The 19,600-nt window shown below is 30.2% G+C and overlaps 1 protein-coding gene across 1 annotated transcript; it reads left to right on the plus strand.

Annotated features, from left to right (window-relative positions):
- The first annotated feature begins 473 nt into the window (after positions 1-473).
- Positions 474-14,524, plus strand: LOC134256311 (uncharacterized). Its single transcript, XM_062738967.1, has 14 exons — positions 474-562; positions 1,508-1,745; positions 1,952-2,068; positions 2,543-2,633; positions 2,734-2,862; positions 3,344-3,351; positions 3,641-3,673; positions 5,396-5,452; positions 5,670-5,696; positions 5,915-5,956; positions 6,586-6,639; positions 10,512-10,565; positions 11,172-11,219; positions 11,334-14,524. Exons 1-14 carry the CDS (start codon positions 506-508, stop codon positions 13,820-13,822), a joined length of 3,444 nt encoding a protein of 1,147 aa, XP_062594951.1. The 5' UTR covers positions 474-505; the 3' UTR covers positions 13,823-14,524.
- The last annotated feature ends 5,076 nt before the right edge of the window (positions 14,525-19,600 follow it).

The raw sequence follows: 19,600 nt of genomic DNA on the forward strand, positions 1-19,600 counted from the left end.
AACTAGGTCAGGGCTAGTAATGCTACCAGAAGTAGGATTATCCTGCCGGAAGTAGATAATTCAAAAACAGCATCGCTATTTTAAGCCATCAAAAAAGTTTTTGGGATTATTTTTATTTGTAATTTGTATTAGATGACTTTCCTTTGTCTGTTTTCACTTTGGTCAATGCTAGTTCTATCCTTTGCTTGCTGATGCTGATCCAAGTAATGCTGTTTTTTAAAATGCTGATGCTGATGCTAGTTCTATTCTGATCCTACTTATGCTGATCCTGATGCTGGTTTATGTAACAAAATTAGTTCCCTGCACTGTATGTATTTACATAAATAGTCTGAAACCATGCTCGGCTTTAATTATTCGTCCTTGAAAGGTAAACTAGTTACATTCGTATATGAAAATGGTAGTTGAATTAAAGATTATAAAATAGGTCATTTATACACTGTAGAAATGTAATGAAAAGGAAAAAATATCTTTACAGCTGAGGTAAACGCGAATGTGAGAGAAAGACATGAAGCACTGGATAATAAGTTGTTTAATTATATTATTCCTTCAGCTTGATTTAAAGGTGAGGACTTCTTATTTTCCTTTTTTGTTTTCTTTGAAGTTCAAGTTCATTTCTTATTTCTTTGCGTCATTCGACTCATCAGGTTACATAATACATTTACTAAACATATATACAATAATAAAAAAAACAATATGATAGTGAGCATACTCCGTAATCAATAAATAGCAAGTTAACTACATTGTATGTATAGGATGTGCTTTCACAGGCATTCGTTATTATGAAACACTTTTAAAAAACTACAAATGATTTATTCTTGTAATGGAAAACTGATATAGATTATAAGGTTATATAGTTTTTAAACACTGGGTTTCCCATAGTAATATATTTCTTTTAAATATTCAATTTGAGATAAATTAAAATGATAAAAAGGACATTTTTCATGAGTTATATCATTTAGCAAATTCCTTCATCGTAAACTAATTATCTCTTCAATGTTACATGTAACTGTAATATTTGCTACAATGTACTTATAATTGATTCTTCATTGAAAATATTTTTACCGTACATTTAATAATTTTTTTTATTTTATCTAAAAGGCTTCATTTTAGTATTTTTTTCATAGATCGTTCTTACATCTTAATTTTAACTTTAGCTAAACGTCTTCGTGTATGAACTTCTGTGCTTTGAGAAAAGTTAACAATCTAGAAAATAATTCCTAACTGGGAGAAAATGAACTAATTACGTATGTGTAGTAAACTGTCTGAGGTTTAAGCTTGTAATTTATTATTTATTCCTATGTGATGATGTTTACCAGTTTACTATAAAAATAAATATTCTATTGGAAGTTTTGTGTGGAAGATTTCTATATACCTAAATACGACAATTTTTTTTTTCAGTTTGTAAAATGCTATCAAATTTCAATATATACAACAGTACACGAGAGAGAGAGAGAGAGAGAGAGAGAGATTTATTTTTAGGTTAACAAATTGATGCGTTTTCATTCAGTTCCTGCTTGTTCAAAGCCAACTCAAAGAATGTCCAGAATCGGTGCAAACAGTAGAAGTTGTTGATGCTTGCCCAACAACCGAGGCTGAGGTGAAGGAAGCAGCAAAGCTTAAAAACTGTTCTTTTTATGCAGAAAGACAAACCTGCTCACATGAATCAAAATTCAAATACCACTGCGTTATTAATGTATTTGTAAACGCAACAATCTCAGTATGTGCGCCAGAGTGGAACATAAAAGGTATAAGATTCCGGAGAATATATCATATTTTTTATTTACTAAATTATCAAATGATATGACCGATTCATAAATTCAACATAGTAATTTACAATATTGCTACTTTATTTTAACTAGAAAAGCATATCTATTTCTATCCTTATAACAAATATGATAATATTATACTAAAATGAATAACATGATAAGCATTTTTTCAACTTTTCTTTTAGGCTTTTGCACAGAATATAATATTCAAGGCAAGAGAATACAAGATCACTACAAACTGAGATGTACAAACCATACACCAAGCTGTCCAGGACTATATCCTTCAACTGACGCCTATAAATGTAATAATTGTATTATTGATTTTACTTGTAATCAAACTAAGCAATTACTTGTTAAATATAATACTAATTATCAATGCCTATGAAAGGAGAATATAAATAATAGAAATAATTTATATAGCTATGTTTTATAATAGAAATATTATATTTGTCTGGTGCCTTATTCTCTGTCACCTTTGTGTATATACATGTTTGTACATATAGGGTAGTTTTCTATCTATGTTAAGACTATATGAGCATTATTTTTTATAAAAAGAATTACGCACAGGAAGAATAAAAATTATAAGTATAATCTGACGAACTACATTCTAAATGTGAAAATAAAACAAACTATAGGGATTATACATTTTGTGTAACCCATTTTATTATTTCAATGATATGATTTCAATGTAGATTACTTATTGAGTATTGTGTACCATTGACTTCTAATAATATTTGAAAAAAAATTATCTCGTGTCTGATTTTTTTTTATTAAAGATCCATCATGCTATGAAATTGTATACGCAAAACGAACAAAAGTGACAACAACACCAGTTCTCCAGGATGACGATTCAGAGGCCTTATCACCGTAAGTAAAAAAAAAGTTACATGTAAGGAAATACCGGGTAAATCTTTATTACCCATAAAAAATTCTATCACTTTACTGATTCATGTATTTTATCCTTCAGTGGTGAAATAGGTGGAGTTGTAGTATTGATATTCGTTGTTATATGTGGTGTTGTTGCTGGGATTCTCTTCATTTTCGTCAGAAGAAGGAAAAGTAAAAGTAAGTTGATTTTAAGAATTGCGTCTTTCATGCGAGTTTAGGCGTATGACACTAAAATCAACTGCTTTACTTCTTAACCTTATTTAAATAGGGTGGGGTATTTCTAAAGAGTTGCAAGATCTCATGCAAGACATATATATTCTTATATGTAAAGTTTCAAATGTTTAGAACAAGCTGAATAGGTATTGTTGAAGATACAAGCATTTAGTAATTAGTAATTATAATAATAATCATGTTGAATTGTGTCCATTTAAGAAAAAAAATTATATTTGTCTAGAGTCAAAGGTGGACAAGAAAGATAATGCTGCTTCTATATAAACATCACACAGCTTTAGACTCTAATTTGTTTGACTATTTTCTTGTTGAGACTTTATTTATTTTCATGTCTTTCCTTGGAACTCATTTTTTTTAACGTTTATGAAGACACTTTTCTGATAATTCCTTTATATTTTACAAAAGACACAAGACTATAGGGTAAAGCTAAGTTATATTTTTTTTGCTTTTTTACCTAGAAAAAAGAGTAAGTTTAACATAAATCTTTCATATTCCTAAAAACTACAATTTTAGGACAAAAATTGAGTATTCCAACAGCCCAAGAGTCGATGCACTTGGTGCCAAATGATGGTAAGGTCCATATATCATTTATTTCATTTAGAAAAAAAATGGAGTTTTATAATTTCTCATCTTTCACCTCCCTTTTGTCAAATTGATAGTGCTTCGTTTCCAAAGTTACGCTTTATATATACTTTGTTTTGCATTAAAAAGGAATTGAGATGTAATGTGAACTGCTCATATTCTTGACTTTGTAGACGAAGCAGTAACTGAAAATCAAGAAACGAAAGGTAAGAGTTTGAAAATAAACCATCATAAGGCAATTAAAAAAATTATATAATTTTATTTTGAGAATGTACCCAGTTAAAAGTTAGGAGGGCTGTTCAATAAATAATGTCCTGAACTGTATGAGAGATACAGATATCATATGACATTAAACTTGAGTTTCTCTCATTATTGTATCTTTACTGAATTTATAATAGTTTATGTGACCACTTTTCATCACATAGTTTCATCGTGAGAAGCTGGGAAACAAGGGCTATTCGAGACACTGCATTATAAATGAATGGTAACGAATAAGTAAACTGGAGTGAAAACAAAGGCTACATTAAAGCTGCTGTAAAACTTGTTAAAAATTCCAAAGAAATATTCACTGAAATATGTGTCATTTACATCAACCCATGCCTGTTTTATAGACAAATGAGCAGATTTATTTCAATGATAAAAATTATATAATGGGCGTCAAAACGGATGCCCTCCTGGCCAATAAAAATTAAAAAACGTATGTACTGCTTGCCAAATTTCAACAAATAATATTTGATGATGTACATGTATGATTGACTTTAAGACACATAGCAAATTTGATAGACATCATATCGAGAGTAATTAATACTGTTTTAAAGAAACGTTTGACAGTAAAAAAAAAAAGGTACTCAAAGGTCACCCTTTGTTTTAAAAAATGAGTGAAAACGACAGCATGTAGGAATGTCTTAACAATTATTTTAAAATATCAGTAATTGTAGTTATCCACGTTTGTTTTATATTTAAACAGATATTGGAACATGAATCTATTGCTTAAAATCATCAAAACAAAATTTACCATTAGATGAACTTGATAAAATCTGCGAAGGTCTTACAAAAGCAAAGGTATGCAAGAACACAAAGACAGATTAATATGTAATTTTCTTAAATATTAGTGGTATGTTGTTCAAATTCGTATTCGGGGAGACAGTTTAATATCTGTTGGAGTCTAGAAAGCAGTTTTTTTTTTTTTTGCAAAACGATCGAAAGGTTTTTTTGAGCAAGGATCCAGAATCAGGAATGCACTACACTGAATTTCTTCATGACAGTGTCCAAACCCGCATGCCCTGAAGATTAAAGGGGTTTTCAGGATAAACAGAAATTTAAAGTTTTTTCACATTAACACTATTTGCCAGATCTTTGACCTTTTGACTTGTTTCTATTGCCAAACTTAAAAAAAACACCTTTCAGAAGGAAAAGAAACAAGTCCAGAAAATCATTGGATCTGCCATTTTCCAGTATACTGAGGGTCATACCCAAAAATGAGTTCTAAAACAACTCATGGATATGCATGGATGAAAGATATTATAGAAATATGTTTGAATTAAAAGAGATTAATAAGTAAAATCATGAAGAATAAATCATTGAAAAGCGCTGTTTGCTTCTTTCTGAGCACCGAGGACATTATTTATTGAACAGCCTGCGTATGTATTTTTACGTAATCAAAATCCATATATTTTGATTGACTACCGGGGTATTTCCTTTTTATGACTTTTTAGTTATCCTGAAGTTTTTGTAGACTTTTTTTTTACTGAAGAATATTTTTTTCCTTTTTTTAAAGCTAATTTACACAAACTGGGTACATGTATATATATACTGCTATTAAGGACAGCACTATAGATGAAATTAGTTTCAGCCTTTTTTAAGATAAAAAAATGTAACTAATAACAACTCAACTTGACTTTATACTACGTTTGAAAACTAATTTTTAGGACAGGAATCGAGAGTTGAAACAGTTCCAGAGTCAGTGCCCTTAGCACCAGATGATGGTAGGGTTTCTACTTTTTTATTAGTGCAAGAAATAATTAAACGAAATATTATGACTTATCTTTTATTGAACATTGATTTGAGTTGGTATACGCTTTCCCATTTGTAAATGCTTGGCATTGTAACTGAAATTGTCTGTTATAATGAATAACGACTGATAAAATCATTTTTTTTTAGATATGTAAATTGCTCATATTTTATTTTTATTTTTATTTTTAGACATTGCAGAAACTTCAGAAGCAGAAGGTAACACGTGCAAAAATAATAAAAAAGTAAAATAGACAAATCCAAACCTGATTTTTGAAGTAACTGAAACTTACATGTTATAAAAATTGATATTATTAATATTAATAATATTATTAAAATTAATGTTTAATGGACGTTGAGATTGAATACTGTTCGTTATTTCCATATCCTTCTTCATATAAACCCATTTCAATTAAATCAAATGAAACTTTCAGGACGACCTAAAAATGAAAAACATCATGCACCATCATCGGAAGAAGGTAAGGATAAAATTAATATTAATTCAATTTGAATTGTATGTTCAGTGTTTTATCATATTTGTAGTACCAGTATATTTCTACCATTGTTTTGTGAATAAGATAGAAATAACCCTTTTCCAAAATGTAACAATACATATTACATTGGGTACATGTAATTTCTTTTTTAATAGAAGTATTTACTACATATTTTTTCTTGTAAAATGTTTGAAGATGGGATGCAAATGATATTTGATAATTTCAAAATGCAACTCGAATTCCATTATTGATTTATTAATAAAACAATAATTAATTAACATTAGTAGTAAAAATGTTTTTACATAGTATGAAATCTATATTCTATGGAGTTGAGAACGTGTTTCAGATTATTTGATGAAATTCATCAAATACAGAGAAAACCGATGATTTAAAATAATTTTCCCCAGTCGCTTATATTTTATATATTTTATAGAAAGAGATCTTCATTTTATAGAAAATAATAAAGCTGATAGTATGTAAATGATAAAATAAACTTTTTAAAACTTATAAAGTTTTCAAAAATGTGAATGCTGTAATGCATTTAAAATCACTTTAAATAATTTATTAAAGCTTATTCACCTAAAGGTTATATTTCTTCAAATGATAATTATTAGATCAGCATCAAAATGATGTAAAGCCAATTGACTTCAAGCAGTTGGAAGAAGAAGGTAGGATTTTACGTGTCTTTGTATATTTTTTAAATACTACCCCCCCCCCCCCCCCCCAAAAAAAAAAAAAAAAAAATTAATTTAAAAGTATATGAAGCTTTGTCATTATAATTATGCTATGTGTATATTTCTTTTTTACGCGATAAGTAAAGTTAGATGTTCTAAAAAAGGAGACCTGTCGTTTTTTCGGTTACCATAGTAAGTGATAAGCAACTTTATATATTAAATATCAATATATATATATATATATATATATATATATATATATATATATATATATATATATATATATCAATATATATATATATATATATATATATATATATATATATATTAACAAATTCACTTTATGATAGTAAATATATTATGTACTCATAAATTATTCAGGAAAATACATTCTTATTAACAATCTTTAAAGTGTTAAGAAAACATAATTCTGAATAACATCAAATCTTTTAAGTGTTAAGAAAACATAATTCTGAATAACATCAATTCCCATACACCAACACTTAAATTTGTATGTATAGAGCAGCCCGGTGTAACGTTGAATATTGACCTGAGTTGAAAATTGACCCGGGGGTCATTTTTCAACGTTGAATATTGAACCGGGGTCTTTTTTCAACGTTGAATATTGAGACCAAAAGTCGTTGAATTTATACCCGGGGTCATTTTTCAACAGCTTGATATTTTTTTCTTATACCTGAAGTCAACAAGTTGAAAATTGACCCTGTTGAATTGACACCACCTCAAAGTTTGAACATTTTTTTTAGCTGGGAAGTTGTTTTACGGGATTTATCAGTATCACTTTATTTATATTTCGGTTTCAATTTTTATCCATTTTCAAGAATAAAAGAAATAAACATACAGTATCATCCCGTGTATACATGTACATTTTGAACAGTGCACGGTTTTAGTTATCTTCAAGCATGACAACTTTATTTTTGACAATACTTTCCAAAATCCATGTCATCCATTAATAACTATAAAACAAAGAATAGGGCATAAAACAAAAATCTTAAAAATCTGCAATCTAGAAAGTAGCCCTATATATATTGATCAGGTGGGTGGAACATCCCATCTAGTCAAATTAAGTATAAAAAAACAAAATTTATAGCCTAAAAATAAGAATGAACACATCGACCAAAATGATTCCAATGATTGGTTATATTTGTGAAAAAAGCAATATAGCGACCATAGCATGTAAGTAATGCTGACTTTAAATGAATTGTTGAAATCCCTGTAACAATTAACTTATTTGTCGGTAGACTGTCTCGGCTTGATCGCTTTCGGACCATAACCTTGAGAATGAGATTATTCTTATTCTATAGAATGTGAATTTTATATTTGATTACTTGTTATTTCTATTCCATTATTAGTTATTTGTATTCAATGAATTGCTATTCCAATTACAGAAAATGTGACAATATATTCATATATCATAAAATTTACATTTTTTTCTCGAAAACACGCGTTTCCTATTCGATGTAATTAATATCTAAAACAATCGGTTGTTACTCGCTAATTTTGTCATTCCTATTCGATAATTTTTTTTATTCGATAATTATTTGGTTTATATGCAATAAAGTTGTTCGAAAACATACTAGCATCCATTTCTATTCGAAAAAATACGATTCCTATTCGATAAACTTCTCATCTTATTACATAATTTTATCTCTATGATCTCCTATGCAATGTTTTTTTTTTCAATAATTGCCATGATTGCAATCTGGGAGATATGACAAATTAAAGTAGAATTTGTTGTAATTTCAATGAAATAGGAATGTAAAGTTTCACATTATTATCGAATATAAATCATTTTATCACATAGATTGACAAAACAAAATTTGAAAATTTTGGGAAGAAGGCACAAGATTTCTCTCTTCAAGACTTAGAGACTATAGGAATCAGCATGAATTAAGCTGTTGCTGTTTATATTAAATAAATGTGTTTCGTTTTATTCATCGATGGAGTAATTATAGAGGGTTAAGTTATTCAGACTGCCAATTTAATTATTTGATTGTGTCTCGTATTTTGACAAAGATATCCAAAATGTTTTAATATAAAGTACACGTAGATCCTAATTAAAGACTTCGAGGCATTGTTACGTCTCATCAATTACGGAACATTAAAAATTATTAATACAAGTTGTAGTATTTTTTTTCAGAATCATCAAGTCATATTCTATATATTCTTAAATTGAGAAATCAATACTATTTCTTTTTTAACAAAATTATCTCCATTTTAACACGTGTTCTATGAGAAAACCAGGCCGGGGGGGGGGGGGGGGGGGGGTCGATGTCAATCACTTTCATGAAATTTTCTAAAAGGACTCCTGCAATATAGCATATGATCACAAGAAAAAAACATGAAGTCAATATGCATTTTATATTCTATAAATAGTAACTCAAGTCTTTATGCTGTTATATACTTAATCATGTGATCAAGTCAGAGAGCTTAGAATAAAAAGTGATATCACCTTTTCGTGCTGAATACCGTATAAGTGGAAATTTTAGCGAGACGCAAATTTAGCGATTTCTACCCAAAATCTGGTATTTTATTTTTAGCGAGAAGTAATTTTAGCGATTTTAAAATGCTAACTAAAGAATCTATTACAAATAACAAGCAATTATTATTTAGCGATATTTAATTTTAGCGATGTCAGCACCCTCGCTAATAATGCCAAAATTAAATCCTCGCTAAAAATTCTACTTATACGGGTAGATTCTATCACCTATTTGAATAAGTGGTATCACCTAGTTCGAAAAGGTGATATTACCTATTTGAGTTTCTTACAACAGTCATTTATGAATGATCCCTATAATATATAGATTACCACTAGAAACAAAAAAATTCGAACTACCCAATTTTCATGCGTTTTCTACGATTTTCGTATTGCTTACATGATATATAAGTGAAATAAATTAATTTGTAAGCAAAAAAAGACTACAGCTGTTCAACGGGAAAAGGTGATATCTCCCAATAGATTAGACGATATCACCAATTCGAATACGTGATATCACCTTTTCGAATGGGTGATATCACAAATTCAAATCAAACAGGTGATATCATGTATTGGAACGGGTGATATCATTTATTCAATTAGGAGATATTACTTTTTCCAGTAAATACCAAAACGGGGCCTCATACCTATGAATTAAGTCACAGTAGTGAAAACCCAATCATGTTTTTATGCTGTTGAATTTTGAACCGGTTTCATGATCAAAATTCCACGACCCGGCTCAGTTTTCAACGGATTAGGGTCTATATTCAACACCTTTGGTCTCAGTATTCAACGTTGAAAAATGACCCCCGGGTCAATTTTCAACCCGGGTCAAAATTCAACGTTACACCGGTCCTCCGGTTTGCAATGACTGCAAGGCAATAGCAATACTATGTGTTTATTCTTTATCTAAAACATATATTTTCACCATTTGGCATTGTAAGATTTTGAGAATTTTGAATTTTGAAATCCACAGAGATTTTTTCCTAGTTCAAAATTAATTGTTTCATTATCTCTGTACAATTTTCAAAAAAATATTCCCAGCAAATTTTTACGTCTTTTTCTATGAAAAACTTTAAGACAAAATTAATCGTTGAATAATGAATGTTGATTTTCTTAAAGTCTTTTATTACAAAGTAAATATAGCTTATATCTTCTTGTAATTCTGTAAATATGTTTAGTTACATGTATCGTTTGTAATTAAACAAACATGTATAAGTAGAATAAAAATTGTTAAATGCACATGATGTTCTACTTTTCCTTCATCCTGTTCACGTTATTAAAGGTTTTAAATATATGCATCTCTAAATCTAGTTATCGTATGTTAACTTGAAAAAAAAAATGCAAGAAATGTTTTATTGACTATTTTAAGGACGGAATCCAGCTGGTATGCCGATTTCTGAAGATACTGCAACGGACACTAGCTGTAAGTATATTTTCTGTTTCTCATGGAATAGATGTGTGATTGAAAAAAAAAAGGAAAATTATGCGCATATTATAATCTGTCAATTTATAATTAAATTGTAATTTGGAGTATATGCATAATTAAGTACAACCTGTAGTTGTCACATCTCTAAACCATGCAGCGATATTTAATAGAAAAATATAGAAAAGTCAAATATATAGAGATAACAGACAGTCACTGTATTCAAAAGCCATTTAAAAAATAAAAATTTGGAGCATATCAACCAAGGACCTCCAAAATGTTAGAGGTGGGATCGGGTGCCATGGTGGAGTGAGTATCCGGGTAATTATGCACCGTTGCATGCCTGTTTATTATCAACAATATGTGATTTTACCAAATATTGAAGATATATGAAAATACTAGTATGTTTGTGAGTACATTTCAAAGAAAGGCAATGACTCTGAGCTTATTAGAGCATAAAATCTTACACTTTTAACCATTGTATTGCATACATTTTACATAAAGATAAATTGCATATAATGTAGCATATTAATAACGTTCAAATATGGTTCGGAAATGCAATTCCTCACAATATTATAATTTTGATAAATATTTGACATTTTGCAGTATTAGTTATGCAAAAAGATGAAGAGACCTTGGCGGAAGAAAACTTAGGTATGCAAAGCAATTACTCAGAGTATTTATCTTGAAAATTTCGAAGTTGGTAAAACACTTAGAATCTTAAAATCCAAAGCAATGAAACTCAAACTATAATAAATTGATTTTCAGAAGACACTAAGAAATACCTGAGAAATTACAAAATCTTCGACAAATATTATGAAGAGACTGGCATGTATAAAAAAGCAAAACAACTTATTGAGAAAAATGGTGTAGTTATCATAATTGGCCCTCCAGGGTGTGGAAAAACAAACGCCGCTGTTCATCTAATGCTCATGTACGCTCAGAAAAAAGAAAATTGGGATTTACGCAAAATATCTGCACACAAGGATTTTTCTTTTGTAAAATTTTCAGAGAAAAAAAGCACATTATTTTTCATTGACAATTTATCTTTCGAAAATTCGTTTTTCTACGAAATAGAGGAATGGTGGAAGAAACTAGATGACATCTATAATAATCATATTAAAAGATTCAAAGGAACAAATGGAATGCATAAAGAAGGAAAAGTCCAATTATTGATAACTGCAAGAAGTAGTGTAATTGAAAAAGCACGCAAGTCTATGAAATGGACTCCTCCAGTTTTTAAGGAAGATTTTATTATTGATGTAGCTATTTCCCCTGCATTAAGCGAAACTGAACGGAAAATTATATGCATTACGGACGAAGAAAAGGAAAGAATTTTCAAAAGACAATTAGACTTTGCAAAACAACAGCTACATCTAGATTTTCAGTCATGTGATGAGAAGTTTATGAAGGAAATAAAATTAGCAAAAGGCCCGATTGGATTTCCACTCTGTGCCCATTTATATGCCTGCAAAAAGGAGTATAGGAAAAGGGGATCTCGTTTTTTTACCCATCCGATTGATATCCTCAGAATGCAGATAGAAAAAGAGATAGAATCTGACTCCAGCAACAGGACAAGAACCGTGTTTTTCCTTGTACTCCTGTATGAATGGCATTTGAAAACAAAGGATAGTCACGAAAGACTAAATATAGGAAATTCTGAATCATGCAAAAAATTTTTAAAGATGATATCGAAAGATATTTTAGATCAGTTTAGTAATTTGAATTTTAATCAATTGGAAACCACAGGAAAAAGATTAGCAGGTGCTTTTCTGCGAGAAATGGAAGTTGGAGAGTCCATTTTCAGATTTACTCATGATAGTGTATTTGATGCCGTTGGTACTTATTTTTGTGACAAGTATTTCAAGCAAACTGTTCAATGGTTTCCATTAGAGGTACTACTAAATCAAGAATTCCTGTCATTAAGCGAAGAAAAATGTCACATTTTAGCATTGCGATTATTGTATGAGGCATTTAATCAAAAGTTAGCACAAATATTCAGCTGCAGTGCATTTCGAGAAGAATCATTCGTAGACACTTTTATGAAAGAACTATCGAAAAGAAAACAAAATATGATTGCAATGTTTTTCAACTTAAATGACGACAGTACTCATCCAGGATTGCCCGTCACATTTTGGTCCGCCAAAAACAATCTCTATTATCTAACATATAAGATGCTCAGCATGATCAATGATAAGACACCTGACTATGAATCCCACTTGTTCATGTCATTTCTTGGAGAATGTGCTTCAAGAAATGAAAATCTACTGACAAAAATAAAATCAAATATAAAAGAAAACAGGGATGAATTGAAAAGTACAGTAGGCAGATTTAATGATGATAATGGCGACTCAATATTGCATATTATCATCGAATCTCCTCGACGGGATGAAGACGCATGTGAATTAATCAAAACTCTTATTAAAACAAAAGGAGTAAATATTAACCATCGAAATGGGAAAAATGTTACTCCAGTTATGAAAGCCGTTAGATGTACTATAAAGAGAACGAAATTAATCGAGGAACTTGTTAAAGCAAATGCTCATATGAAATATAAAGACGCAGATGGATCAACGGTTTTCCACCACTGTTTGAGCTCAGAAAACGACGATCAAATATGTTCAGAAACTATAACGTTACTATTAGAATCAAAAACAATGAAAAAAATTAATACAGACGACAATAAAGGTGAAACTCCTCTTAATATTGCAGCAAAACAACATCGATACAGCAGAATTTTAAGTATATTAGCGTTGTTGAAAAGTGATGAAATAACAACAGATACCTCTAATTTGGATGGATATTCTCCTATACAAAACACCCTGTTAAACCTGCATGGTGACGATGCTATAATTGCACTAGAACGTTGTACTAGACTTGCAATTTTTGTTGTGTTTGGGGTGAACCCTGAACATCAAGCAGATGAGAAGGAATCTTCCAATGAAGGAATTGAATACGAAAAAGAAGACAGAGGAGTTGGATCAGAAGGTAAAGAGAGCAAACCGAAAGACAAGGGTAAAAAGGCCATCGATATGTGCAGACAACTAGAGCTAGAATATGAAGAGGCAATTTTGTCATGTGCTAAAGATCAAGATGAAATGGCAAGTGTTCTGGAAAATATACTTAATGCCGTAAACAAGAAACAAACATCAGGCGAAGAATATGACGTAAAAAATCCTGGGAACAAACTCTCAGAAAAATTATTAGGGAAAATAAAAGAAGCAGCTAAAATACTGGCACATAAGAAATTTGAATAAACAAAGTGAATAATTTATTGAACACTATTTACTTTCAATTACTGTAACATCAATATTTACTGTCATTATTATTATTTTAAATGTCTTCAGCTGAAAAATTCACTTATTTCATTATTCCCAGTAAAGAGACAACAAATGAAGAAATTGAAAATGCGTACAAAATGATGCTACCCTGCAAAATTTTATTTATTTGTAATATTTTTTTTATTAAAGGGGTAGAAGGTTACACAAACTTTAAATAGAATGCCTAGAATGAAAAATGTTTTTTTAAATTGAGAGATACATGTCTCTTTTATAGTTAAATTATCAGTTATGTTTAAATTTTAATGATTTATTTTAACAATTGATTGGATTAGATGAGGTGGGTTGGGTTGGTGAAGAAGTACAAGAAACATTAAATCCAACATTCAAAATACTGTTTTCACCATTCACTTCAATTTGCTGTAGGTGATGTTTTCCTCACATGTGAATTAGAATTGAAACATTTCAAGATTAAATTAAAATTTGATTACCATTACCATGAACAGTATTAACTTATCCTACCCAGACACCCATATTATAGCACACAGGCTCCATGCTTCAATTTGAATACCTAAATGAAATCTTACCTTTCTTTGTTTCCATAACAATTTTATGCATTTTATAGTTTGTAAGATTTTGATTTTATCAGACTCCAGTAGATGAAAACGTAAAACTAAATAAGGTGGCAGAGGATATTTTTTTTGCAATCAAAACGTTTGACTGACGGTTTACTTAATATTGAGCTGCTTTTAAAATGTGCCTTGAAAAATTTTAAATTCTCTCTACATGTTATAATAGTATATACAGTATAAGGGATACACAAGGGTGATATTTCAATAAAATATACAAGGCCACCAGTTCCCTCCAAATGCACCAATAAAATAGTCTAGCTATAAAATTACCTATAATATGCATTCAAATCTGAGGTTTCTCTATTTTTTCTATTTTTTGACCGATACTAAATCCGAAACTATTCTATGCCACCTAATGCTATAGATTGACTCAGACACTTGTACATGTATCTATACCGGGATGCCCAAAATCTATCTACCTAATGATAAAATTTATGTAAAACCATTATGATGGCAAAAGCAACATTCTTTGAGCTTTATTCCATTTATTAAGAAGTAAACATTTGATAACATGATTTATTCATCATCCTGATATATATGATCTCTGAAAATTGTGACATATATGACTTGTATTTTCCTCTTTTTCGATCTAGACGTAGATAATGGAATGAGAAATAGACGTAGGTATTGCAAAACTTCTTTTATAATACATGTATATACATACCCATTTATTTGAAAAATGATTCAGCATATGACTACAATTCGGTTATTTTCTCTTCAATAACCTCTACATATACCTGATGCGAGAGAGGTTTAAGATAAATGTCCTCAGGTAAACTTTGTGTTTGAAGATCGTTTAATGAGACAGTTTCATTTTCAGCAGGGGTAAAGCTAGATTTGTTTGAACTAACTGTTTCAATTTCATTATATTCTGAATTTCTATTAAATATGGGATGAAGATAATCTTCATTACATACAACGTTTCCTTCGTTACTAGCATTTTCTTTTGATTTCAAAGTAAATAGGTCAAGTTGCTTGTAATCGATTGGAAGCATATGAGCAGTATTGATATTTTTTGCTTCTATTGTTCGCAAAAAGCAATGTTTATATAGATACACTGTCACAAATATACCGAAAAACAACACGAAAATACCAACTAGAGTGAACATTCCATAAAACATAGTGTTATCTTTTGGAGACGTATTTGGAGCAACAGTGTTTAAAGCTTGAGTTTCGAGTTTTTCCCCTGTAGATTTATGTTCTATTGTTACAGTACTGATTTGTGGTTTTGTTTCCACAGTCGTACCAGCCACGAAGTATTGTGTTGTTTCCTGCACCATTGACGCTGTAGAAAAAAATGAATTGTTGAACGTAAACAATCGATGTTTTAAAAAAATTAGTATGAAATCATTGATATTTTTTTAATTATTCACTCTACTCACAAATATGACATCCATAGGAAGGGTCACAGAAATCCTCTTTACAAGAGCATTCCTTTTGGCAGTTTTCTCCATAACTTGGAAAAACACAGATTTTGGAACAATTCACTCCGAAACTACCAATGGGGCATTCTGATGCATAATATAAAGTTTAAAGTTGTTAATATCAAACGAAACCAAATGAATAAATGATTTAAAATTTATACCGGCATCAAATCATTAGTTAGAATTGCTCCAAAAATATTAATGATAATTTCGACAAACTCTGTGTTATGTTATCTGCATGTTTAGCAAAAAACAGAGCAAAGTAGACTCATGGCTGAAAAGGTATATCCATTATATTAGAAGAGGATGGTATAAGAAAAATTTAATTATTCAAGCTGTATTTGATAATGCTTATCACATTTATGTTTTCTATTTTTCAAATTTTTGGGAACGTATTAAGCCTTAAAACGATTAATATGAAGTTAAAGCTTAAAACAATTAATACTTGTATGAAGTTTAACAATAAGGATGGAAACAATTCTGTTATTATACCTATAAGGAATTTAATCTTAATTGGATATTGGCATTGCATCAATAAGTACGTTTTCATTTTATCAAAATTCATTGTTCTGTCCAATCAATTTGTTGTGATTAAGATGATCAGAGACATTCTCATGTCTAAGTAATATATTTGAAAGCTAGATTGAAGAATGTCTCTTGGCTAGAAGAAAGTGTCTTGTATAAGTACTTCATTCCCTGCTATCAAGAAAATGTTAAATGGATTAAAGTTGCTTGAACTGCGGAAAAACTAGCCAAAGTGCATGCGAATTCCTACTTTCACATATCTTCCAGTCATCATTCCAAACATATCCATTGCAACAAACCTCGTTACCTCCAATACTATAAAGAAAATAAATTATATATATGTTTTTAAAGATTGTAGAGGTTTTAAATCTTGCACACAAACATAGCAGAAGGTTTTACAAATACATGTATACAAAATTTGATCTTTGCTTAGATTATCTTTTTAAGTTCAAGTCAATAAAGCTATGTATGAGTGTTAGAACGCCAACAATGAAGTCCAAATGTTTCTCACAATGAACACTTTGAAAGAAATCAACAGACTATTTTTTTTTTTGTAACAATGACAATAAGCAAAACAAATGAATTTTGCAACAATATACCTATATCGCTTGCCGACCGGGTTTTTATCTCTCAGTTGATTCGATGCGCAAGAGCATGCTTTACGTACGAACAATATCTAAAACGAGGTAAATTAATGTCAAACAAGTTGATGAAAGAAGATTATCAGCAGCATCGCAAAAACTTTAACGTTGCCCACAACTTTTGATTTAGTGGAGCTATGACTTCCAGTTTTCACATGTGTGAGACAAGACCTTTTTTGGGGTACCACTTTTATACAAAAATTCCAAACTTTTACTTTGAACACATCTTTTGAACAGTGAGACCAGGACATTTACACTTCACATATGTATTCTTTATGGAACGACCTTTATTGGATACCAACAACCCTGACCTTTTGACCTTGGAGATTTTTGTACTTGTGAAAAAACTTTTAACTTAGCCATTTCAATGTTACACTCACCTGACCTTTTTATAAAAGTAATGCATAATAACATTACAATTACTTGTAATTGAAAGATGGATCCATTACATATTACATCCCATTACTTTGAAAAAATGTTATGATTACAATGCATTACCACTACACATTACGATTACCCCAGGTTTCTTCTTCTATCATTACTAGGAGCACAAGCGGGTGTGACCGGTCGGCAAGAGATGCTCACTCCTCAATGGCAGCTCTGATATTTTGGGGGTCCGTTTTTTTCAGATTAAATTTCGTATCGTTTGATTGACTTTTGAGCTTACATACTGTTGATTATTTCCATATATATCTTTAGTATTATCAATTAAAAAAAAGAAATCATAAAGTTATTGCAAAGGGTTTTTAGTTTCAAATAGGCAAAATTGTAGGTTGGGCCTTTTGAATGATGACCTTACAGTGTAATTTGTATGCTTTTGCCCACGGAAAGTTCACGTAAGTCTATTTAATTACTCCACAGAGCCCATGGCGGGCATGCAAGGTAAACAGGGGATATTTACTCCTTCTACGCATTTGAACATGTGGAATTTCTTGGGTCTGTACTTCATGCCCCGTCGAACATTTTTTTTATTTGGTAGAAGTGCAAACATAGATTTTTTTTGATCGATCACTGTTCCAAATCTTTTTCTTATTCATATATATTAATTAGTTCTGTACTTCAGAGACAAGAAACGTATGCATTGGTAAAGTGTCCGTTTTATGTCCGTCTGTCTGAAAAAAAAAAAATAAAAACCTCCTTCTATTGGGTTGGTCCAATTGCATTAGATTATACATAAGTAGATTGTACATAGTGCTATATCTATAATCTTTTTTATTTTGAAAATCGGTTTGGCCATGACAACTGAAATTATTTCTTTTTGTAAAGTTTTAAACGCCGTTCCCCTATATTTTTTCATTAAAATTTAATAAAGAGTATAATCAGTCAATGAAAAAAATATGAATTGATGCAAAGATTTAAATTTGAGATATTGCTCACCCATTAAAAAAGTCATGATATTGATCCTGTTAAAGACAGTTAATAATGAAAAAACATATTTTAACAATTAAAAATTTGAAATTAATAAATGGAAAGTTTAAGTTACCCTCTACAGGAAGACTTCACTGGCTTTAAGGTATTAATGAAGCATATAAGAACAATTCCAAACATGTTCAATTAGAAACATGTGAAATGAAATGAGCAAAAATAAATTTGTATATTTCCCTATTCAAATAACTTCCTCGTGAGATACTTATTCATTCGCTTTGAATACTCGAATATTTTAAAATTGAGATGAGAACCAAATCATTTCCTATTTGGGCGTATTTCACATGTATATAGTTTTGAAAGTTTGCATAGTTTATAGGATTTAACTAAAAATTCTTCAAAACATTGTTACAGAATTAAATAACTTTATCACAAATTGTTTAACATACACATTGCAAGAAAGAGTATGTAAACTTTCTAAACAAACATTTAACATTCAAGGATAAATCCATAATCGCAGCCCAATTTAGCACAACAGATAGAGAATTGCTGGGATGTGGTAGGATTATCTTCATACAATGAAACGTATGGAGAAAACAAACAGTATTCAAGATAAAAAATCTACAGAGAGGAGCAAACACTGACCCTCAATACTTCAAAGGTAGGATCAGGGGCCATGGAGGAGTGAACATCCGGTCAGACCCGCCGTATGCCCTATGTCATAATCGAGAAATAACGGCAAAATCTGTTGTCAATTCAGTGTTTAATTAATGGCCTAACAATTAGTATGAAAAGCGCCAGTAACCTTTTTACTCTAGATCTATTACAAATTGTACTTGCTGACAAGGTCATTGTATCTACCATAGAACTCACAAAATGATGACTTCAAACAAGACTGCTGATTTTGGACAAATTCTACTTCATATATGTACATGTATAAATATAAAAATAGGTCTATTATTATTTACTGGACGCAATTTGTATCCATGGGAATTCCAATAGAGTGTTGGATCATTGGAAGACCTGGTCTCCAAATACAACATATATTTTGTCAATCAGATACTCAAGCATATTTTTGATGTGAATTTTAGAATACTTATTTATATTATCAGAAATAATAATCAGAATGTTTTTAACACATTAATTTTGCAAATGACCAATGACAAGTAA

This window comes from Saccostrea cucullata, unplaced genomic scaffold, assembly GCF_032062105.1.
Source record: "Saccostrea cucullata isolate Sc308-1 unplaced genomic scaffold, CSIRO_AGI_Scuc_v1 ctg911, whole genome shotgun sequence".
Taxonomy (NCBI): domain Eukaryota; kingdom Metazoa; phylum Mollusca; class Bivalvia; order Ostreida; family Ostreidae; genus Saccostrea; species Saccostrea cuccullata.

Bases quoted from the DNA above. Each gene is read 5' to 3' on its own strand.
- LOC134256311 (XM_062738967.1), top strand. From the start codon at position 506: ATGAAGCACTGGATAATAAGTTGTTTAATTATATTATTCCTTCAGCTT. The intron at 3,674-5,395 runs GTAAGAGTTTGA...ACTAATTTTTAG, and splicing joins TGAAAATCAAGAAACGAAAG to GACAGGAATCGAGAGTTGAA. The intron at 5,453-5,669 runs GTAGGGTTTCTA...TTTTATTTTTAG, and splicing joins GCCCTTAGCACCAGATGATG to ACATTGCAGAAACTTCAGAA.